General features: G+C 40.7%; 1 protein-coding gene across 1 annotated transcript in view; it reads right to left on the reverse strand.

Annotated features, from left to right (window-relative positions):
* The window catches only part of GPC5 (glypican 5), a 667,761-nt gene that overhangs the window by 257,487 nt on the left and 384,994 nt on the right, over positions 1-25,280 (reverse strand). Inside the window, exon 3 of the mRNA XM_006879630.1 lies at positions 15,277-15,971. Within this exon, the coding sequence (XP_006879692.1) occupies positions 15,277-15,971 (695 nt within the window). The remainder of the gene's footprint in view (positions 1-15,276; positions 15,972-25,280) is intronic.

Below are 25,280 nucleotides of genomic sequence, written 5' to 3' on the forward strand. Positions count from 1 at the left end.
GAAGAGATTGTGATTGTTCACAGCTTTAATTTGCTTGGCTCCACAGACAACACTCTTAGCATCAGGGGCCAGGAAGTTAAAAGACGTATTGCCATCAGAAGTTAGGAAGGAACCTCTCCAAAGTACTGAAGTGCAATGGTGACTCTCTGGAGACTAAGGTGTGTCTGATACAGGCCATGGTCTTTGCTGTCACTTGTTATGCATCAGAGAGTTGGACAATGACTAAGGAGGATAGGAGAACTGATGCCTTTGAGCTGTGGTGCTGGAGAATAGTACTGAGGGTACCATGGACTGCTAGGAAAACAAACAGATTTATGCTGGAAAAGGTCAAACCAGGATGCTCCTTTGAGGCAAGGATTCTGAGGCTCCGTCTAACATACTTTGGACATGTTGCAAGGAGGGACTGCTCCTTGGAGAGGGACATCATGCTTGGGAGGATGGAGGGAGAGCGCAGAAGGGGAAGGCCCCCACGAGGTGGATTGATTGAGTGATTGGGATAATTGGGATGGGTGTATCGGAGATGGTGCGATTGGCACAGGACAGAGCAGAGTTTAGTGATGTTGTACATAGGGTCGCTATGAGTCGCAAGTGACTCGATGGCACATAACAACAACAAGAAGCAACTTGGAGAGAACATAGCACCAGAGAGAGACAGAAAAGCCGGTCACCTATGTCTATAAAAACCACCAAACCTATCAGATTGAAGCAGAGATGACTTAAATATAATTGAAAAGACTAACTCAGTATTATCAAATCTTTTTTTATGCCTAGGATAGAAGTACCTATGATATTGAGACAACGTATCTATTAGCTAAAGAATAAGTCTGAACATGTGCTGTTGTTGTTGTTTGCCATCAAGTCAACTACAATTAATAAGGACCCAATAAATAATGGCTCTGAATCTTGCCCTATTCTCAGACAACCTCACCATCTCTGGACATTTAAGGGGGAAAAGTATATCACAAAATCTGACTTCTTATTATTATGTGCCATCTAGCCACCTGCAACTCTAGTGACTCTATGTACACTAGATCTGAAACCTGTCCTTACTAAGCCAATCTCATTGTCTCTGGCTAATTTAATCCCATCTTTCCAATCACTTAGTCAATCCATCTCACCCTGAGTTCCCCTCTCCTGTGCTGTCCCTCCACTCTTCCAAGCATGATGTCCCTCTCCAAGGACTGGTCCCTCCTGGCAACTTGACCAAAATATGTGAGACGGAGCCTCAAAATCCTTGCCTCCAAGGGGTAGCTTGGTTTAACCCTCTCCAAGGCAGTCCTATTTGTTAGTAGTTCACAATATGTTTAAAACTCTTCTCCAGCACCAGAACTCAAAGACATTGATCCTTCTTCTATCATCCTTAGTCATTGTCCAGCTATCTGATGCGTAATAAATCCAGAGACCATGACCTGTAGCAGGATCCCCTATGTCTCCAGACTGACATCATTGCTCTTCAGAACTCTAAAGAGGTCCCTGGCGGCAGACTTTTCCAGTGCAGTTCATCTTTTTATTTCCCGACTTCTGGTGCCAAGAGTGTTCATTGTGAAACCAAACAAGCTGAAGTTATCAGCAACTTTAACTTTTTCTCCATCCATCATGAAGTTGCTGATCTGTCCAGTGATCAGTGATGAGAATCTTTACTTTCTAGATGTTGAGTTTCAATGCATAGTGAAAGCTACAGTCTTTGACCTTCTGCAGCAAATGCATCAGGGTCTCCTCAGTCTCAGCAATTAAAGTTGTGTTATCTGCATAACACAGGTTGTTGATAAGTCTTCCTCCAATCCTAATGCTACATTCCTCCTCATAGAGTCCAGCCTCCCAATTGATCTGTTCTACATATAGATGAAAAGGTATAGAGATAAGATGCATCCTTGAGGTACACCTTTCCTGATCCTGAATCATCTGATTTAGAAGGCATGTAAAGTTCCCAAAGCACATCCTTCCACCCTTGAAAATTCAAATGAGGCATTGGTGGATGCCCAAGAGCACGCAGCAGGGGGTCTTCCAAGTGACCAGATCCCAGCAGATGGAGGACCATCCAGGGTCAATCGGTTGTCAACAGCCAGGTTTCCTCCAGTCTGGTTATTTCCAGCCCTTGTCAGCAGGTCCTCCGTACAGTGAGACAGAGCTTGTCTTGGTGCTCCTCACCCAGATAGAAGCTCAAAATTGGTCTCAGCCACTAGAGCAACTAGAGCTGTAGTCATGCAGCAGCTGAGTGAGCGTGGATTCCGTCCCGCCTCCTCTTACACACACGGGCTACATGCTGAGGGCTGAAGACAAGCATGAGCTTTCCACAGCATGACGGCTGACGCACCGTGCAGAAAGACAAGGAGCAGGGGACCCAACAAGCAATCTACTGCTGCTCCACGCTGGAGCATCTGCCAAAAGTTCCACCATGAATTTATTTATGAGGACAGTTACTCAAAGGAAGACTGTAAACCGAATAAAGTAGCTGTCTACAGTAATACCACACAAGCCATCCTGCCCCCATGAGAGCAGTGGCTAACGAGAGACTGACTGGGAGAAATTCCAAAGCAGATGATACCCCACATTTCTTTCTTTTTTAATGTGACATGCCAAAAAGGGAGTAGTTTTTTCAGAACTTGCAGTGTTGTTAGGTGCTGGCGAGTCAAATACAAATCAGAGCAATCCTGGGAACAGCAGATCTGAACCCTGTCCTATCCTCTGTCATCCTCATCATCTGTGACACACGTGAGCCCACTGCTGCAGTCACTGTATCACCTCATCTGGTTGGACAAGGCCAGCACACAGCAACTCTTGTGGAGCAGCTGGTGGATTCGAACCATGTACTGTAAGGATTGCACTGCAGCTCGTTACCACAACTTCGGACTTACAAGAGATTTATAGTCAACACTGAAAGTGGAACAAACTGTAAAGTATGTTTTAATGGCCATCAAGCCATCACTTGGTTTTCACAATCTCAAATGTTTAGGGTAGGTGTGAAGTTAAAGTTCTACTTTTCAAAACTTCTATGTCTAGTTTACTCCTTTTTATTTCCTTCGTAATACCACCAGTGCACAGGGTAGGAGAGGAAGCCCTCAGATGAGACACATCAATACAGTAACTGGGCAATGCAGGTAAGTGTGTCAGAGTCACTGAACTGGCTCAGGATAGGGAAGGATTCAGAGCTACTGTACACAGGGCCACTATGAGTCACAGGCGATTCGATGGCACATTAACAGCAGTTTATTTTAAATGCTTTTCCCTCTTCTTGAAAAGCATAATCTTACTAAATTTTACCATTTTATTTGAAAAACAACTTATATTAAAACACAAACAATGTTAACTATGCACGTAATTAGGCTAGAGTATCTTAATGTATATGGCATTGAAATAGATGAGGGAGAGAACTGTTTAAAAGGGATTGATGTTGTTGTTGTTATGTGCCATCGAGTCGCTTGCAACTCATAGCAACCCTTTGTACAATAACCCTGAACTCTGCTCTGTACTGTACCAATCTTATTGTGTCTGATACACCCATCCTGATTACCCCAGTCACTGAATCAATCCACCTCATAGGGGGCCTTCCCCTCCTGCGCTGTCACGCCACCCTCACAAGAATGATGTCCCTCTCCAAGGAGCAGCCCCTCCTTACAACATGTCCAAAGTATGTTAGACGGAGCCTCAGAATCCTTGCCTCCAAGAAGCAGCCCAGTTTAACCCTTTCCAGGATGAATGTGTTTGTTTCCTAGCAGTCCATGGTACCGTCAATACTCTTCTCCAGCACCACAGCTCAAAGGCATCAATTCTCCTTCTATCCTCCTTAGTCACTGTCCAACTCTCTGATGCATAACAAGTGACAGCAAAGACCATGGCCTGTATCAGACACACCTTAGTCTCCAGAGACTAGTCTCCAGAGAGACACCATTGCTCTTCAATACTTTGGAGAGGTTCCTAACAGCAGACTTTCTGATGGCAATATGTCTTTTAACTTTCTGGCTACTGGTGCCAAGAGTGTTGACTGTGGAGCCAAGAAAACTAAAGCTGTGAACAATCTCAATCTCTTCACCATCCATCCTGATGCTGCCAATTGGCCCAGTGGTGAGAATCTTTGTCTTCTTGATATTGAGCCTCAGTCCATATTGAAGGCTACTGTCCTTGACCCTCTACAGCAAGCGCTTCAGGTCCTCCTCAATTCCATCAAGCAGGATTGTATCATCTGCATAATAAAGATTGTTGCTAGATCTTCCACCAATCTTGACCCCACATTTCTCCTCAGAGAGCCCAACCTCCCAGATAATGACAGGAGACCAGAATGAAGGTTGCTTAGTGGAGTGGACTTGGAGGGTAGGGGGAATTGCATAACAGTGAAAGAGAGGTTTTTCTTTCACTTTTCAAGGAGAAGAGTGAATTGGGGGGCATGGGGAAGTGGGCAGGGAGAAAAGTGCAACAATGAATGACTGGAAATCCCAAGTCTCTGTAAATTTTCATTAAGGTTAATTTAAAAAAAATAAAAAGAAATTCCTGCAGCTAGTTACTCTTGCTTTTAAACTCTTGATATGACTAGAATAATTAATTCAAAGTATTTACAGTTTTTGTAGAAAAAAAACACATGGCTCTTTTAGATGAAATTTGTATTAACCTCTTGCTCAAAGTATGATTATGTTTTTTAAGTGGAAAACATACTGAGAATTCTTCAATAAAATTCTAGTTTTTAAAAATGTTAATAGGTGAAGATTAGCCTCCAACTCTATGATATGCAATGGTGACAAGGATGCTGATTGCCACATTATGCGATAAATACTGACATGGTATGATAGAGCCAACTTCTTAGACACATACACTCCCAGAGCAGATGCCACTAACAACTAGTAAATTCCAAATAGAACAAACCACTTTAATGCTCTAAATCTTCAGTGTTGTCTGCTAGCATTCTTCCAAGTCCATTTCAGCCATAAACTGGCTTTGTACAAGGCATTCTATGTTTTTCATCTTCTAGATCTTTTCTGTTGAGAGACACCTAAAGTGTATCAGTACTATCTATTTTCACTTTGTAAATACAGTACAAAATTTTTGTTTTAATTATAGTTGTTACAGTTATTGGCAAGGATTCTTAGTATGTTCTTTTTCTTAAACTACTACATCAGGGGGCTTTCTCCAACCTGGTCCTGTGAGGATTTGAAAGTTACTTTCGGCAGAAATAGTAAAATATTGAGCGGAAGGTCCAGGGTGCCCCTGTTTATAAGTAGTTTTTTCTGGAAATATTTTCTTCTCTTCTTCCTGTCCTCACTGAGTATGTTTTGACCTTAGCCTGAGAATGAATTGAGGTAGACAGTTGACCTAAATTGATGGTCTAACCCCTTGATATAGAGGATGTTCTATTATATATGTGCAAGTGATATACACTCATAATCCATGCCCCAGATCAACATTTTGGTGTTTTGGAGAGGTATATGCACTTCAGCCTATAAATATCATCAAATATTGAATGAACAACTGGGAAAGGGCAAATGGCGCGAACGCATTCTGAGCACTTCAACTTAGTAGTGTCCTTTGGAGTTTCAGTTTTTTAATGAGATTATATTTTGTCTTGAAACGTGACATTTTACAAATTTAAAAAATAAAAAAACCATAATCATTAAAAACAGAAAGTAAGCCATGATAGTGGCTTGTATTAGTATTTTTTAAGTATTCTTTATAAAAGTATAACTATATAAATGGTACGATTGTATTGTCTAACAGAAAAAAGCGGGAAGCGGGGGGGAAATTTTATCTGAAATAAAGGAAAATATGCATTTCATTAGTAACTAGTTTTTGTCCACAGTATAATAGGGATGATAGCTCTTATTATTTTCATCTTGAATATATATTTCCTTTACTGTGTTCTATAATGCAGGATTATTTTAAAATAGGAGCTAGCTGGTTGAACGCTGTCTTTGACCAGAGTCTTCTATATTCTGGAGTAATGCCAGTAGTGTTGATGATACAAAATAATGAGTAACCCAAAATATGGATTTAACTTATAAATTAATTTTTATATATTGAGTTTATTATGTGTGCGCCATGTATTTGTCTCATAAATTATTTAATAAAATGTTGTTGTTGTTGTTGTTATGTGCTGTCAAGTTGCTTGCGATTCATAGTGATCCTATGTACAAGAGCCCTAAACTGCGCTCTATCCTGTGACAACCTCATTGTCTATGACACACCTACTCCCACTACCCCAATCACTGAATTGATCCATCTCATCAAGGGTCATCCTCTCTTGAGCTGTCCCACCACCCTCCAAAACATGATAGATGTCCTTCTCTAAGGACTCGTCCCTCCTTTCAACATGCTCAAAGTATGTCAGATGAAGCTTCAGAATCCTTGCCTCCAAGGAGAAGCCTGGTTTCATCCTCTCCAGGTTAAACCTGTTTGTTCTCCTAGCAGTACATTGCATATTCAACACCCTTCTCCAGCACCACAGTTCAAAGGCATCAACTCTCTTTCTAACATCCCTTATCACTGTCCAGCTCTCTGACGCATAACAAGCAATTGCGAAGACTATGGACTGGATCAGGTGCACCTTAGTCTCCAGCCTGAGGTCATTGATCTTCAGTATTCTGAAGAGGCCCCTGACAGCTGATTTTCCCAATGCAATTTGTCTCTTGATTTCCTGCTACCAAGAGTGTTTATTGTGGAGCCAAGCAAACTAAAACTGTTAACAATCTCAATCTCTTCACCATCCATAAGATGCTGCCTATTGGACCAGTATTGAGAATCTCTGTTTTCTTGATGTTGAGCTTCAATCCATATAGGAGGCTGTAGTACTTGACCTTCTGCAGCAAGCATTTCAGCATTTAGTTTCAGCAAGCAGGGTTGTGTCATCTGCATAATGCAGGTTGTTGATGAATCTTCCTCCAATCCTGATGTCACATTTCTTCTTGTACAGCCCAGTGTCCTGGATGATCAGTTCTGCATATAGATCAAAAAGGTATGGAGATAGAATACAACCCTGGCAGACATCCTTCCCAATTTTGAACCATGCAGTGTCTCCTTTCTCTTTTCTAACGACTGCCTATTGGTTCAAGTATAGGTTTCGCACAAACACAATCAAATGTTCTGGGATTCCCATTCTTCTCAGAGTCAGCCACAGCTTATTGTGATCCACACAGCCAAATGCCTCTGCATAGTCAACAAAACACAGATAAACATTCCTCTGGTACTCTCTGCTTTCAGTCAAGATCCATCTAACATTAACTCTAATATCCCTAGTACCACAGCCTCTTCTAAACTCAGTCTGCACATCTGGCAGTTCTCTGATGTGTTGCTCTAGTCGTTTTTAGATAAGTTTCACCAGAATCTTGCTTGCATGTGACATTAATGATATTGTTTGATATTTTCTGCACTCTGTCGGGTCACCTTTCTTTGGAATGGGAACAAATAATGTACATGTATTCAAGGACCATCTCTACCTCATTATCATAAAAAACTTATCTGAAAATGCATTTCTTGAGGACAGAGAAAGGCAGTTTAAGTCCATGGTTCTCAAATATGACTTAAGTCAAAATCGTCTGGTTACATCTCAGAGATTGATAAGTTGATAATGAGCTTGAAATTTATCATTTTTAAGAGGTTCTCAGACCACCAACTATGTTTTTAAATGAAAAAAATCTTTTCTCTTCATAGGGCCATAATATGGGGGTGAAATGTCAAATCTTCCAGGATGATTTCAGAAAAAGAATTCATGTTCGTAAAGAAGCTAAGGGAGATCTCATCACCTAGTGGTAAAGAGCTGTGTTGCCAACCCCAAGTCACATGGTTCGAATCCACCGTCTGCTCTGTGGGAGAAAGATAGACAATTTCCTCCTGTGCAATTTACTGCCTCTGAACACCCACTGGAGGGTCAGCTATGAATTGGTTCTCATTGGACAGTAAACAACAACAACAAAAGCGCTAAAGTTTGGCTTGAATATTTTCTCTGTAAAATGTAGGAATTTTGTGATAGATACTGTTTCAGAATTCAGGAGGCCAGATTTTTTACCATCTAAGAAGTCAGCACATCCCAGGAAATGGGAGATTAATGAGTAGACAACTGGTAACAGACGTAGGCAGGAAGGCCTGCAACAATAACTTCATCTGGTTGGCAGTGGAGTATTCTCCCCTTGATTAAAACCTCTGGCCGTAGAACGCCACCCATTAGTGTCCGAGGAAAGAGGATTTGTTCTATCCTTAACAGTCCATTTTCCCTCATCTTTCAAATTATACCTTGAAACAAATTTTACCTTCCCGTATAAAAATTTCAAGAATCATTATAAATATTTAACCACGGTTCTCAAAAGGGCATTTCTGTTTTGAACAGTGTAGATCCTAAATCTTCCAGGTTATCACATTTTCACTGATGGATTGTTATCTTTCACCACGCCCTGCCTATTTCTGCAAAAATAGATTGATTATCATCAAAGGGTAAAAAGAGGGAAACTAGATAATTAGATTCAGTTTCGTAGAAATGTACATTTCTTTGAAATATATCCCAATTCTTGAAAGCTTATTTGCAAACCAGTATTGAATACCCATAAAATAAAATGATGGAATATAGCGTCCTCACTTTGGCCCTGATAAACTAACTTAGCAAACAACAAAATTATGGCCATACAACATGGTTCCCATGTAACGGAACAGGAGACTAAGCAATGATGTCAGTCTAGAGACTAGGATGTGTCTGATCCAGGTCATCGTCTTTGTAATTACTTGCTTGACATTAGGAAGTTGGACAATAAATAAGGATGACAGAAGATAAATCAATGCCTTTGAGTTGTGACGCTGAAGAAGAGAACTGAATATACAATGAACTGCCAAGAGAACAGACTGATCTGTCCTGGAGAGGGTGAAACCAAGCTTCTCATTGGAGGCAAGGATTTTGAAGCTCTGTCTCATGTATTCTGGGCAAACTGCCAGTTGGGACCAGTCCTTAGAGAAGGACATCATGTTTGAAATGATGGAAGGACAACACAGGAGAGGAAGACCCGGCATAAGATGGAATGACACAGTAACTGGGGTGACGGGGCAGGTGTGCTGGGGACAGTGAGATTGACTCAGGACAGGGAAAAGTTGAGAGCTATGTTCTCAGCACCACTTTTCTTATCTCAGGTGATTAAATGGCAACAACAACAATACAATCACCTCTTTTACTTTCATTTAATGTAGTAGCTTCAAGACTATTTCCTTAACATGTAGTGTGCTTCTGGGCTATAGAAATAAATCTCAAACCCTTACAATTCACTTTCTCTGTGTTTTTCTGTACTAGTTGTGTCTCCTAACTTCCACAAACTTGCAGCAGAATGCCTTCTGGGTGACCTCTATAGATTTTTTTATTTGCTATATGACCACAGTCCTGGGGGCCAGCACTGATGTCCACTTTTCTACTTGTTTACAGATTTCAGTCTTCCAAGCTGCCACACTCACATGACTCAATCTCCCAATTTTCTATATAATCTCTCTCCATATCCATTTCTCCTTCTCTGTATATATAATTTCAATTTAATTATTTTTTTTTAAAAAAACCAACGCAAGGAAAGAAAAAAAAATTCATAGCTGATGCTCTGGTGGTTTTGTGGAGACTGTAAACTTCATGACAGGCCATCGATCGCCTAGCTTTCTGTCGGGGAACCACTGGTGGACTGGAGTACCCAGAGAGGTGCTGGCTTTAGAATGAGCAATACAGCTCTTACGGCCTAGATGCTAGAACACCAAAGCTATAAACAGGGTGATCTAAGCTGTGCTGCTAATCCAAAGGTCACGCCTCTGTAGTGGTCTGGACCCACTGACAGCTCCTTGGGAGGAAGATGGATACTCTTTACCCAGTAAAATGTGCAGCCTTGGAAACTTGCTGGAGGGTTACTGTACATTGGAATTGATTCAACTGCAGGGAGTTTGGGTTTTAATACATTCTATAAGGAGCTGTAATCAGAGCAAGGGCTGCTGAGGTTGGCCATACCTTCCCTTTACCCACCTCACAAAGGAGGACTTTCCTCAACAAGAACATCAAAAACAAAACCAATTTCCATGAGGTCAGACACGTCTCCCATGTTCCTTCATCTATTTCTATCCATCCCAACACCAATCTTACCACTTTACTGGGTCCAAAATAGGAAGTCATAGCTCACGGACCAAGCAGAACCACACTGGGGAAGTCAAAAGGTTATAATCCAGATTATTAGCAGAACACAGTCAGAACATCTTCTGAAACATATTCACAGGGGCCTCAGTCTTGAGCTTCATGGCTTTTTGTTCAGTGTTACAACACTCTCAATCCTGCCAATTATGGCCCACTACTCCACCTTCTCAATTTCCTAGGTCTTCCAACAAACTTGAGCAAAGTCGATTAGCTCTGGCTCCATGGACAGCAATCCCAGGTCTGCTCCATCTCATGTTGGGTCTCTGGCTCTCACTGTGACTATTACGTTGGCTGTTCCTCTAGGCCCTACCCTGGCTGGCACAGGAGTCTCTGGCTCTGAAGGGTCCTCTACATTCTCTGGTTTCCTTATTGGTATGGAAGACCCTCTAATTCTGTTTCTGAATCCTCTCAGTTTAATGGAGAAACTAGCCAATACCCTGGGGGTAAGCTTATATGTCCTATTTGCACATTCCTACCCATCTGCATGGCCAAATAAATTAATGGATAGGGAAGCAGTTTTGGACAATAAACCCTTAACATCTCAGAAGCCCTAATGTTAAAATATATTATGTGTTAGGCTGTTCACCCAAAGGTCAACTGTTTGAATCTTCCTCCTGCTCCACAACATTGCCAGGAAAGGGAAGGGGAAAATAGAAAATGAATAGCAATAGATAATTAAAGTGAGTGGAGGGAAAGACAATGTGAGATGAACGGATGATCACACACTGTGTGTTGCAATTGATGTGACAGAAGAAAATGTACATGAATGATTGATGAAACAAGACAATATATATTATGGACATTTTATAATTAAAAATGAAGACATGCCTAAAAAAAGAGGAAAATACCATTTTCAAGGAAAAAGATAAATGAGTCTGTCTACTCTCATAAAAATTTACAGTCTCAAAATTCTAAGGGAGGGTCACCATGAATCTGAATCAACTCTCAACGGCAGTGGGAGTGGTTTTGTATAAGACACTGTAAGGAGCCCTGGTGTTACAGGGGTTAAATGCTGGACTGCTGACCAGAAGACCGGAGATTCAAGTCCATCCAGGGACGCACAAAGAAAGATGTTATCTAACAGCATCAAGGTTACAGGTTAGGAAACTAGGACGCTCTGTGGGTCAATTCTGTTCTGTCATATGCAGTATCTACAAGTCCACTTCACATTAGACTGTAACACACACACACACACACACACGCACATGCTCACACATGCACTCTCTCTCTGTCTCTCTCTCTCTCTCTCTCTGTCTCTCTCTCTTTCTCAAATCTTACCTTTCTTTTGAAAAAGAAAACTCTAAGAGGGCAGGACCCTCTCTTAGACGAGATTAGGATTAGGATACACCATATAGTGCTATCAGCAGATTGCATAATGGCAGGCTGTTATTGAGTTCCGAGGAGTTGGAACTGACCCCTAGCTGACCTCCCAGCAGATATTCAGAGACAGTAAGTTCCACTGGCGTTGACTGCCCATCTTTCTTCTGTGGAGCAGCTAGGATTTGAACCACGTTCCTTTAGGTTGACAGTTCAGCTCCTTACCGCTAGGTCACCAGAGGGTCATACTCAGATGTACAGGGGTTGAGTTTTAGGCATATCTTTTTTTTTTTTTTTTGAGGGGAGGGGGATGGCCCATTATTCTGTTAACATTTGCTCTCTGCTTCTGTTTTTCCAAGTTTTGTAGCAAAATATGTAATAGTTAAATTTAGAAAAATTAAATTCAGAATAATTACATGGTTTTAAAACACTCCAATAAATTAGACTTTGCTTCTTTAAAAGTTTAACAAATAGTTATGTAAAGATTTTCTAAGAAACCAGAGAGGGATTTATTATGTCTTTTTTCAATTGACATACATTCAACAAATAGGATGCACCAGGTACCTTTGTGGGTTTCATAAGGTGGAAATATGTATTTATTGAGGACTAGAATAGGAAGTACTAGATCTTAAGGATTGCTTTGGGACTATGAGAAAGTCATTATTTTCTCACTCTCCAGTAACTTATTTTGAATTTTCTAAATTCATTGATGTGTGAACTGGTTACCAAAGCTTGATAAACAGCTTATAAATCACTTTGAAGTTGGCAGAAATAAATATTAATGAGTCCATTTTCAAGACCTTGAAAGCCAGTCACTCCTTCTTGTGTTCTCCTAAGTAAGAAAAGAGAATCTCAGTCGCCTTCTTTAGAAAAGAAATCAACAACTTATTAGTAATAAATTATGACTCTCAAGATAGTTATAAGACGATTTATCCCATGAAATCAGATTATGCATAAAAAGAGTAGTCTCGGGAAAATCCACTTATGAGTTTCCTAAAGTGAAGATCTTGTGTAAAGTTTACTTACTCATATCATACAGACACGATAATAACTTTAATACTACAAGATACTAAAGGACCCCATTGAGCGAAATATTGCAGAGCTGATCACTGGGGGGAGGCAGATAGAGTAATGTTCTCAGCTACCACGAGCCTGAAGATGCCGGAGTCTCAGTAACTTGCCTGATCTTCACCCAGGTCTCTAAGTGGTTGAGTAGTTTCCCAGACCACATGGCTAGTACGTCCTATAGAGAGGACTTGAAAACACATTTTATCAGATTAGAAGTGATATATAATCGAGTATTATGGTTAGCACAGGAATCCAGAATTAAGGTTGCATAGAGAAGTGTACTCGGGGTGGGGGATGGGGGAAAGGGATGTGGGAATTGTATACTAATGAAGGAATTTTTTTTTTCTCTCTCTCTCTTCAGAGGGGGAAGCGAGCTGAATGGGAAGGGCGGGCAGGGAGAAAATTGCGGCAATGAATGAATGGAAATCCAAAACCTCTGTAAAAAAAAAAAAAGAAAGAAAAAAAAATAATATATTCTCAGATGAAAGAAATAATAATATTAGAGGTAAATATCTTACAGCACACACAAAAAAAACATGTTTTATCAAACTACAGATGTGTTAATTCAGTATTTGAAACAGGAATAATAAACAACTTCTATGTAGTAGATTTTAAGGATGAAAATAGAGGTACTCCTGGTTTCCAATCTGTATGACAGAAAGAAGGGAAGTAGATTGATAAGAAAGCTCTAACCTAGAAACATTAAGTGACACACCCCAAATTAATAGTCATTCATTGAAAGAAAGGGGCACCATCTCCTCCGTCAACGCAAAGGGAGCTAGAAGAGGAAACCTTCTCCAGGGCAGTGGGTTTGGGGTACAAGAACGCTAAGAGGCAAAATCAACTTGATGGCAGTGCATGTGATGGTTTTGGTTCTATTTCCCCTTTTGGAGCTATATGATATCATAACACCAATATTTTGGGTTGTGGATAGAAATTCTTTTTCCTTGTCACTGTGAAACAGTTGACATTTTCTTAGTTGTTTACACCTTATTTTGAGTTAGCTCATTACAGAGAAATCTGTGAAAGCCAGAACTCAACACTGCTGGCTTTTCCGAATGGTGCAAATTTTCTACCTTTTTTTTTTCTTCCAAATTTCCTACTTTTGATAGGTCTTACCATGTTTCTATCTCTATGTGGAGGCTATTTGAGAATTCCTTCTTTGAGAGGTTTCCTCCTGATCTGAACTCCATCCTATCCTGCGCCATTCTCAGGCATATGGCTAATCTTAGCAAGAGAGAACACGCTACAATTATGATATTATAACTCCCTTTTTAGCAACTGAATGAGTGAAAATGAAGCTTAAAGATACGGAATTGCTTAATTTCACATAGCTAATAGCTGATCAGGGGGCTGTGGTAGCCTAGAGGTAAAGAGTCGCACTGGCATCCCAAAGATACAGGGTTCAAGTCTACCAGCTGCTTCACAGGAGGAGGCTGGGCCATCTCCTCCCAGGAAACCAACTGTCGCTGAAAATCTCCTGGAGGGTCAACTATGGGTGGGTTCCACCTCAAGGGGACACAGTAAGAACAGTTCGTCGGGTCACCGTGTATACTAGATTTGAAGACACAGACCAGCAATGACTGGTAGACTGTCAAACACATGCTCCTCCTGCTTGGAAACAGCACTTTGCAATACACGGAACTAATCCTTGTGGGAAGCCTTCAATTTAAGGAACAAAACATTTTAGCTAATAGATACTCTATCTCAGTTGTTTTTGTTTTGTTAAATGCTGTTGAGTCATAGGCTTCTCATAGCGGCCCTATGAATGGAAGTCCTCAACACTTACATGACTTTCATCCTCTCTCCAGATCCATAGGGTTTCCAGAGGCAAGCTATTATGGAAGTGGGTGCCACTCCTGCTTCCAAGCTTGTTTTAATTGGAGAGTTTCACTAAACACTGTCTACCATGGGTAACCATTTTCACATTTGACACATTAGTGTTACAGTGTTTGGCTTCACAGCAACCACGAGTTACCTCTGTACAGCAAGTGGAGAGACCAGTGGTATACGACCTAGAGGAATGCTTGACCAAAAACATTTAAAAACAGGCCTGACACTCACTTGGGGCCAAAAGAAAGCCATGGGCGCCATCCATACTTGCCTCTCTTCAAGACGCAAGGGGCCGCATCCAGCAGACACTGAGATTCACAAGACGTTGGCCCTCAGCCTGAAGGTGTGGCCAGACAGTTCAGTATTTTACCATTCCGGCACGCCCAAATGCTGGCAAACTCTGGGTCAGAGACCCCCAGTTCATCTGGCAAGTCCCCTCTGCTGACACCCACATGGGCAAATGTATGCCACTGTTCATTTCCACACAATGATTAAGACACACTGTTTCATTCATAAACGTTTTGTTTTACATAATCATTTCTACACATTGTGTTTTATATATTTCAGTCCTATTGATCTTTTATTTTAATGTGATAGAAAACCAGTATATCTTCACTATAGTAATCCACACATCCTCTCAGCCTCCTAGTTCCCAAAGCGTAACCTTATTAAACTTGCTATCATTTAAAAACGTACCGCATATTTGAACGTGCAAATTGCCTTTCATCCCACCATTGATTTAAAATTGCCTTTCATCCCACCGTTGATTTAGGCCCAGCTCACGGTGTCCCCATGACCAGTCCATCTGAGCCCCTTGCTTTCCTGCGTCACCTCACAAAGTTCATGCAGCAGGCTAACACACACACACACACACACACACACACACACAGCTTATAAATCCTAATGCATCAGTCAAGAAGCATGGCATGGCTGCGCACCTGTTCAGAGAGCCTGTGCCCATTGAGGTGGGCCTGCATCACAGCCTCGTTCACCAGCAAGTGCAGGTTCAGGAGCACGGGCTCCACGTCGTTGGCTCCGTGCATGGCCTCCGAGAGCTCTTCCAGCGAGCGGATGTAGGCGTGCCAGTGCGGGCTGAGCTCGGCCGTGTGTGCCAGGCAGCCCCTGGCCACGTTGAGGCAGTAGCCCCCGCAAGGCTTGCTGAGGGCCAGGCCCTGGCAGTGCGGGCAGTAGCGCATGCGCAGGAGCGCCCTGGTGCACTCCTTGGAGAAGGGCAGGTGGTCGGTGGTGTTGATGACCTCGATGCCCAGGTTGAGGGCCTGCAGGAAGGTGCGGCTGGCCAGCAGGGACCTCGCCATCTGTCCCATCACCCTGCGGGGAACGTCTCCAAAAGGCCGGAGCTCCCTGCGCGCTGCGCGCACGCACTCCGCGTACTCCCCGGACCCGCCTGTCACCCCGGGGCTGATCAGGTGGTTGTAGACCAGGGGGAAGAGACTGTCGAAGAATCGGTTTACAAATTCGTCGGGGTGAACGTCCGCCCCGAATAAGAAGAGCGCGGCGTCGGCGAAGAACCTCTGCACCGAAGCCGCGGCTTCCAGGGCCATGTTCCGGTAGGTGTTGCAGAAAAGCACACTCGTGTAGTTCTCCGCCTGCTTGATGAGCGTCTCCAGCGTTTCTGTAAAAGAGAAGGAACAGGGAAAAGGCTTAATATTCATGCGAGAAATGTTGATCCCTTTCTTCTCCAAATAACAAATGAGCCTAAAGTAGGGTAAGCTAACCTCAATATCTGAATGACAGATTAACCCTACAAAACACACTTATCACACACCAAGGGTCGACGATGAGTTACACACGACTTACAGATTTTATAGAAACAAATTTCCTACACTCAGAGTCTGTTGTGTTGGGTTTTTTGGTTTGGGTTTTTTTTATTATTATTATTTTGTTATATTTTGTGTGTATACAGTCAAATCGTATCTGACTGGTACAAGAGGAGATTGCCCCTCCTTCTCCAGCAGAGCATCTGGTGCATTTGAACTGTATACCTCTGGGATTGCAGTGCAGCTACTTGCCACTCGGCCACCAGAGCTCCCTCAGAATCTGTTTTTTTTAAAGTACAGAAACCAGGAATGACATCAGCAGAGAGGGGGAACTGGCTGCTGTGAACGCATATCCCTCTTCAGAAACATTTTCAAAAAACCAACTTTTAGAATGAACTTTTCTGTTATTTTAAATAACAATGTAAGGTTACATTAACCTAAGCAGATGCTGTATCATGAAAAAAAAAAAACCACATCAAAATGGTAGAAGAGTATTCTGACACATGCATTGGCTGATGCCTTGAGCACAGGAACAGTCTCGAAAACAACAGCCTAGAACCTTACTTTGGAAACCTGACTTGGTGTTGCTCTGTTCTAACCTTCTTGGATGTTTCCTGAAACATATCATCTTGTTCTCCTTCCTCTAAGAAGCAAGGTGGTTGTCGCAGAGGTCGTTAAGTGCCATCGAGTCAAGACTACTCATAGCAACTCTGTGAATGACAGATCTGAGCCCTGCTCTATTCCGCTATTTCCTCATGATCTCTCTCATCCTCAAGTCTATTAGAGTTGTCACTGCATCAATCCATCCCAATGGGGATCTTCCTTTTCTTCACCTTTTCCAGCATGATGTCTCTTTCTCCCAACGGATTGGTTCATTCTGAAAATACACCCAAAGGTAATAAAACGACTTTTGCCGTCTTTGTCTCTATGGTACTCTCTGGTTGTCCTTCCTACAAGACAATCTGTCAGTTCTTTTGGCACTCCATGGTATCTTCAATACTCTTAGGCAACCTCACAGTTCAAAGACATCTATTTGTCTTCTGTCATTCAACTTTCAAATACCTATGAAGCACATGAAAATACCATGGCTTGGAGCAGACACAGCTCATTCTTTAAACTGACAGTTTCTCATTAGCACTTTGAGGAGCTCCTTGACAACAGATTTTCCCAATGCACCCTGTCTTTGGAATTCTTGAATGCTGTTATCATGAATGCCAGAAGAGACCATGGAAATTTCATTAAAATATTTTTCATTAGATCTTTCATTCAAAGATCTAGAATGTACAGAAGCCAAAACAAAAGGGAGAGATGCCGAAGTAAAAGAGCTGAACAGAAGATTTCAAAGGGCAGCCGGAGAAGATAAAGCAAAATATTAAAACAAAATTTGAAAAGAATTGGAGTCAGAGAATAAAACAGAAATAACTCGCTCTGCATTGCTCAAGCTGAAAGAATGGAAAACAAATTCAAGCCTCGAGTTGTAATACTGAGAAATGCTTTGAGCAAAATTGTGAATGATTCAGGAAGTATCAAAGAAGATGGAAGGAATACACAGAATCACTATACCAAAAAGAATTGATTGATAGTGAATTCTTTCTGGAAGCACCATACGATCAAGAGTCAAAGGTAATGAAGGAAAACTTTCAAGCTGTGTTGAAGGCATTAGCAAAAAAATAAGGTCCCAGGAATAAAAAAAAAAACATGCCAAGTGACATGTTTCAGCTAGCAGACGCAGCTCTAGATGTGCTCACAAGTCTATGACAGGAAATTTACCTGGTAATTGACTGGAAGAGATCTACCATATTTGTTCCCATTCTCAAGAATGATCATCCCAAAGAAAGTGGAAATTATCACACAAAGTATTAATATCACAGGGAAACAAAATATTGCTGATGATCATCCCAAAATACTCCAATCAGTACATTTATACAAAACTTCTTAAAGTTCAAAAAGGATTTGGAAAAGACTGTGGCACCAGGGATGCCATTGCTGCTGTCAGATGGATCCTGGCTCAAAAGCAAACAATACCAGAAGATTGTCTATTTATGTTTAATTGACTATGCAAAGTCATTTGACTGTATGGATAATAACAAACTATGGCTAACACTGAAAAGAATAGGAATCCTAGAACACTTATTAATTGCTGTCATGTGAAATATAGAGCACAATTTTATGTGAAATCTTGGTCCGCCTACACCAAGAAGCTGTTTGCAGAACAGAACAAGGAACATTGTATGGTTTGAAATCAGAGCGTGTGTCAGGGATGTTTCCTTCCTCTGTACCTATTCAATCTGTATGTTGAGCAAGTAATTTATGAACTGGATCCTATGAAGAGGAATTGTGGCATCAGGATCAGAGGAAGACACATCAATAGCCTGCATTATGTAGATGACAAAACCTTGCTGGCTGAAAGTGGAAAAAAAACCAAACAAACCCAAAACAAACCCCAAACTTGAAACACTGCTGGTGCAGAAGATTAAGAGCTACACCATTCAGTATGGATTCTATCTCAACAATATCAAGAAAACAAAAGTCCTTACCATGGGACGAATAGACAAAATCAAGATAAATGGAGAAAGGTTTGAAGCTGTAAATTATTCCATCTTGCTTGGTTCAATAATCAGCACCCTTGCTACTAGCAGTCAGGAGACAGGAGAAGTATTGTATCGGGCATGTCCACTGTCAAGGACAAAGATATATATTGTATTACGTGACCACTGTCAAGGACTACCAAAATATTTAAGATCAATGATGTCAGCTTGAAGGCTAAGGCATGCCCGATCCAAGCTATGGTCTTTTCAGTCACCTGCTACACATCTGAGATCTGGACAAATGAACAAAGATGACCGAAGAAGAACTGATGCTTTTGAATTGTGCTGGCAAAGAGTACTGAGTATCCCGCAGACTTCTAAAAGAACCAACAGATATGTCTCGGAAAAAGAGAAGCCAGAGTGTTCCTTGAGGCAAAGATGAAGCTCGATCTTTCATATTCTGGATATGTTGCTATGAAAGGCTTGGAAAGAAGGGACATCGTGCTTAGAAAGCTGGAGGGTTAAAGAAGAGAGGAGATGGAAGATCAACGAGATGGATTAGTGACAGCAGCACTGGGCTCAAGTGTGTCAGAGATCGTGACGCTGGCAATGCAGGGGCCAGGATTCTGGTCTGTTCACAGAATCATGAGTCATACTTGATTTCATGGCACCTAAAAGACAGCAGTATCAGGATGCTGTCTATTCATCCAACGGTGAGGATTTTTGTTTCTTATGTTGAGATGTAACTCATACTGAAGACAGCACTCTTTGATTTTAAATATATTGCTGTTTTTATGTGCCACTGCCTCATAGTTGACCCTTCGGAGGATGTTCAGAGCTTATATATCACATGGAAGAGACTGTCCATCTTTCTTCCATGCAGAAGCAAGGGGGTTCAACTGCCTGGCGAGAGTTGGCAGCACAGCCTCTAATGGTTAGGAATAAATGTGCTTGGTGAAATTTTTACACTTGTTATGTGCCATTGAGTGGCTTGCATCTCATAGTGACCCTATATACAATACCCCTGAAACCTGCTCTATCCTGTGCCAACCTTATTGTCTCTGACACACCTACCCTCATCTCATTGAAGGTCTTCCTGTCTTCTGCTGATTCCTCCACCCTTCCAAGCATGACGTCCCTCTCCAAGGACTGGTCCCTCCTTGCAACATGCCCAAAGTATGTCAGATAAAGCCTCAGAAATCCTTGTCTCCAAGGAGCAGCCTTGCCTACCTTCCCCAGGACAGTCTGTTCTCCTGGCAGTCCGTGGTATCTTTAATACTCGTCTCCAGCACCACAGCTCAAAGGCATCAACTCTCCTTCTATCATCCCTAGTCATTTCCCAGCTTTCTGATGCATAGCAAGTAATTGTGAAGACTATGGCCTGGATCAGACACACCTTAGCCTCCAGAGTGACTTCATTGCTCTTCAGTATTCTGGAGAAATCTCTGAAAGCAAACTTTTCCAATGCAATTCGTCTTTTGTTTTCCTGACTGCTGGTACCAAGAGAGTTGACTGTGGAGCCAAGCAAACTAAAGCTGTTAACAATCTCAGTCTCTTCACTGTCTATCATAATGCTGCCAACTGGCCCAGTGGAGAGAATCTTTGACTGCATAATATTTTCACTTTACTATTTTGAACATATCTGAAACTGAACAATTCAGAAACCAATACATTGGATTACTTTCTAAACAATGTTTAAATCAAGTGTAGTGAAATCAGTTTGATTCTTTAAAATTAGTTTTCTTTAGTCATTCTACATTTTCAATATTCTCACTTTCTTCTCCTACCATGTTACCAAAGAGTTGAATGTTTCTGTTCTATGGAATTAACATTATGATTTTTGCAAAAATTTAAACTTTCTGAACTTCGTCAAGGAAACAAAATATGTTGCTACTCTGCAAAAAGCATCCAAATATTAAATGCTACTAACATAAAATATTGGGAAGCACTGGTGGGTTAGTCTGTAAGGGAGTTATGCTGCTAATCCAAAAGTAACACCTCTTTGGTGGTTCGAATCCCCACACAGCTCCATAGGAAAAGCATGGGTAATCCCCTCCCGTGCAACGTATAACCTCGAAACCCAGTGAAGATCTGTTCTGAGTCAGTTCTTAGTCCACAGCCTTGAGTGATTGAATAGAAAACCCCTGTTTATAAATCCAAGAGAGGTTAGCATTGAGTAGTTCACCATTTATATTTAATCATGTTTACCACAATTTTTAATAAATAAAAATATATCCACACTCTAAAGTCTGTAAGTAATAGATTTCTATTCATTTAGTAGAAAAATGTTACATATTTTGAAAGGAAAGAAATATTTCCTGGAATTGTTTAAGGAGCTTAGAGAATAAATAGTGGGGAAGGGTGATTCTTTTTGTATGGAGAATTTCCATATAACAGTCAAACAAATTCATCCAAACATAATAATTCCAAACTTTACTTCTTAATCCCTATGATTTAATAAGTAGAGTAAAAAAAATCTGTTGAAATAATTGTTTGAATTAAAAAATATAACTTCTAACAGTTTAAAAAATAATTTAAATATAAATTTACTTATGTTTCAAGTTGCAAAATATAAATTTTATCTGCACTCATTTTAATTATCAGCATTAACATTCTTTGATATTTTAATAATAAATTATCCAAGACAAAATACTCTATTTCAGTGTTTCCAATCCATTTTCTCTTTAGAGACATTTTATTACACATATCAATGATTCTGACACTTAAATCAGTGATTTAAGTTTTAATAAAACTGATGGAGATAAAATCAGATGATATACATTTAAAATTACATTTCACAATTGGAAAATCAATGAATATTCATGAGAAGGTAGCTTTTTGCAATGAGAGGTTTCATATTTACAGAGCTTTTATTGCTTTAAAGATAAAGTTGACTTCATAAAATAATGATCTGAAATAACTATTCTAATAACTTTTCCTGTATGACATGAACATACCTCTTATATGACCTCTTTTCACATTTTAAAATAATTTTTATGTATAAGGATTTTACAACATGAAATTCGAAATGTGTATTGCAGTTACAGGCTGTAGATAAACTCACACATACCAATGAAATAAGTAAAAAAATTAAATCATATTAACTATCAACAGTGAGAATTATATGCATTGTGTCTCTGAGATGAGACAAAATTCTCAGTATGAATTTACATCTGTGTGCACTGCAGATTTCAAGATGGTGTTGCAGCAACTGATAGTTCATGAATACTTTAGAGATACTTTGTACCTGAAACTATGTATTCTTCTGCTTCAAATCACAGATAGGTGAGTAGATAGGATATCTTAAGGGTTATTTCTTAACCAGTTTTCATTGCACACACATTATAATGAATTCTAACTCATGCTACTGCTTTTCCCATGCCCCCAAAATGCCTTCTAATAATTTTAGTAGTGACACATTTCATAATTTCTTTATTAACTAGTTGTTGTGGTCCATCAAGTCAGAACCAACCCGTTGCTGACCCTCCAGCTATGGTTTTCAGTAAATTATGCTGCAGGAAATGGTCCATCCATCTCCAGCATAATCCATCCAACCAGCAGCTGATGGATTTGAACAGCAAGCCTTTGGGATTGCAGTCCAGTTTCTCATCACTAGGCTACCAGAGCTCCCTTTAACTGGTAGACACTGCTCTAAAGCTTGTGGCGATTTCACTATTTAAACAAACAAACAAAAAATTCAATTTCTTATTTCTCCAGCCTAGCAATGCTTATCCTGAATTCATTGCCTTGGATATTTGCATATTTTCTCAATTTGTGCATAAAGCAAAAAAGTGCAATAAAAGTTTTCTGGAATATTAAATGGGTGCACTTATAAATCGCATGCAGCATGATTTATAGTATTGTTCTTGAGGACTTAGTCATCTATACAAATAAATAGTGAGTGGGATATTAACCCACATCATCAAGAATTAAACTATTGGTAATTAATCTATTCTTCTAGGACAAGCATTTGATGGAAGAAATGCTTCTCATCTTTTCTCCTCTTTCATTTTTCTCTCCATTAATTTGCTTATCATGCTCTTTCAAATGTGCTTCTAATATCATTTTGTAATTAACTGTATTCTGAAAAGCCATTTACTATTTTCAAAAGACTTTAAACTCAATTAAGCATTTATTGAACTGGTAAAATCAAGGGTAAAACATCTCATTGTGGATTGCTTTCATGAACGACTGAGGAATAAAGATTTTAAGCAAATCTTAAATTCTTTGAAATAAATTTAAAAACAAAATATAGAGATATAAAACCATTATTAGCATTGGACTCACTGGCGCCCTCATCTGTATGTATGCAACACTGGCAATGTTAGACACCACATTTACATGGTAGTCAGTCTCCTCATGGGTTTTGTTCTTTGGTTAATTTCCTACTTTATTAAACTGGGGTCTCCTTTTCTTAAAGAAATGAGATCATTCCTTTCACTCTAACTCCTACTAATTCCTATTCTCCTTTTCTCTTTCAGGATTCCCAGGATATAAAATGCCTCACATTTTCTTCTTCCATCGACTGAATGCCCATTCACTGTCAGTGTATTCAAATATGGAGCACTGTGGATTTGGAGCAAGAAGCTTCATTGCAATCCCAAAGGCTTGTGGTTCAAATCTACCATGTGCTCCACGGGATACATGTGGGCAGTCTCCTCCTGTGTGATTAACTGCCTCTGAAAACCCCCTAGAGGGTCAGCTATAGGTCGGTTCTGAAGCTCCAGTAACAACAACATTCTAACATTCATTCATTTATTCAAACAGTATTTTTTCTTGCCTTTTGAATAATGTATCTAAGCCCAAACAATCACACAAATGTCTTCAATGAACAAAATATGACAGAAGATATAAAAGTAAATAAATATGTCTGACTTGTGGTTGCACTAAGAACTCCAGAGGAAATAAGTAAAGACAGTAAAAAGCAACGGAGGCACTGTTTGGGATAGTCCCAGGTCAAGGTGTTCATAGCCAATTTATTGAAAGCCAATTAATCAAATGTCCCAACTAATTGATTTCCAATTGTATGCCTTCTGAATATGCCAAATATACTAAAACTTTATATACTATATATACTATACTATATTCTATATGGTGCATAACAACAACAACAATACACTATACTATACTATACTATACTATACTATACTATACTATACGGCCACGGTTAAATTTTAAGACACACTTTTGGCCATTTCAGGTAAGGCAAACAGGAGAACTTTTCTGGGCAGGCAACATTTCAACGGACACCTCCATTATGAAGAAGAACTTGTTATGAAGACTGGCGGTACGTTCTGAAGATGGAGACTATGGTGTTCTGAGGTGTAAACAAGCTGACCCCTTTGATAGCTCAGAGGAAAGTCGATTTCTCTGGAGTGGTGCCAAAGAGGGGACAGAAGAACAGACGAGGTCAGAGAAGTAGGTGAGAGTACATCACAGATGGTCTCGTAGACCCTGGAAGAGATCTGGATTTCATGATATGCAGAGTGGACAGGCACAGGATAGTTTGCCATATGAGATATGTATGACCTCGTTCCCATCTTAAAGGGTTGCCGTGGCTGTCAGGGAAAGGATGGATTGTTGGGGCAACATGAAGGCAGGGAGGCCCTATGGACTACGGCATGGTGCCCTGTGGGTCACAGACATGGAGGGACTGCACTGTGATGGCGGTGGGAAGGTAACAAGTGGTCAGATCAGGCAAATATGTTGAAAGGAGAAACCTGTGGACCTGCAGTGATTGGGAGATGGGCCACAAGAACAGGACGAGGGATGGACAACCTGGAATCCGAGGCCCCAGCAGCGCGATGAACAATGGTGACATTAATGAAAATAAAACTCTCTCTGGGCACCAGGTCTGTACATGGTGAGTGTTGAAATGAAGAAGTTTTATTTTGGATGTTAAATTTGAAATGGCAATTTGAAATTCACAGATGAGCTGTTGTTGTTGTTGTTGCTGTTGTTGTTACGTGCTGTCAAGTTGCCTGCGACTCATAGTGACCATATATACAGCAGGCCTAAATCCTGATCTATCCCTTGACAATCTTATTGTCTCCGACACACCTACCCCCATTAACCCAGTAACTGAGTCAATACATCTCATTGAGGGTCTTCCTCTCCTGCGCTGTCCCTCCACCCTCCCAAGCATGATGTCCCTCTCCAAGGACTGGTCCCTCCTTGCAACATGTCCAAAGTATGTCACACAAAGTGAGCAGCCTCGTTTAACTCTCTCCAGGAAGAACTTGCTTGTTCTCCTAGCAGTCCATGGTATATTCACTACTCTTCTCCAGCTCAAAGCTCAAAGGCATCACCTTTCCTTCAATCATCCCTAGTCATTGCTCTCTGATGCATAGCGAGTAATTGTAAAGATCAAGGCCTCTATCAGGCGCACTTTGGTCTCCAAGCTGACACTGTTGCTGTTCAGTACATTGAAGAGGTCTCTGGCAGCAGACTTTCCCAATGCAATCAGTCTTTGAATATCCTGGCTGCTGCTAGCAAGAGTGTTGATTATTGACATGAATTCTCCTTCTATCATCCCTGGTCATTATCAAGCTCTCTGATGCAGAGCAAATGATTGCAAAGGCCATGGCATGTATCATGCACACCTTAGTCTCCAGACTGACATCACTGTTCTTCGGT

This window comes from Elephantulus edwardii, unplaced genomic scaffold (assembly GCF_000299155.1).
Source record: "Elephantulus edwardii isolate Elephantulus edwardi_28Jun2011 unplaced genomic scaffold, EleEdw1.0 scaffold00004, whole genome shotgun sequence".
Taxonomy (NCBI): Eukaryota; Metazoa; Chordata; class Mammalia; order Macroscelidea; family Macroscelididae; genus Elephantulus; species Elephantulus edwardii.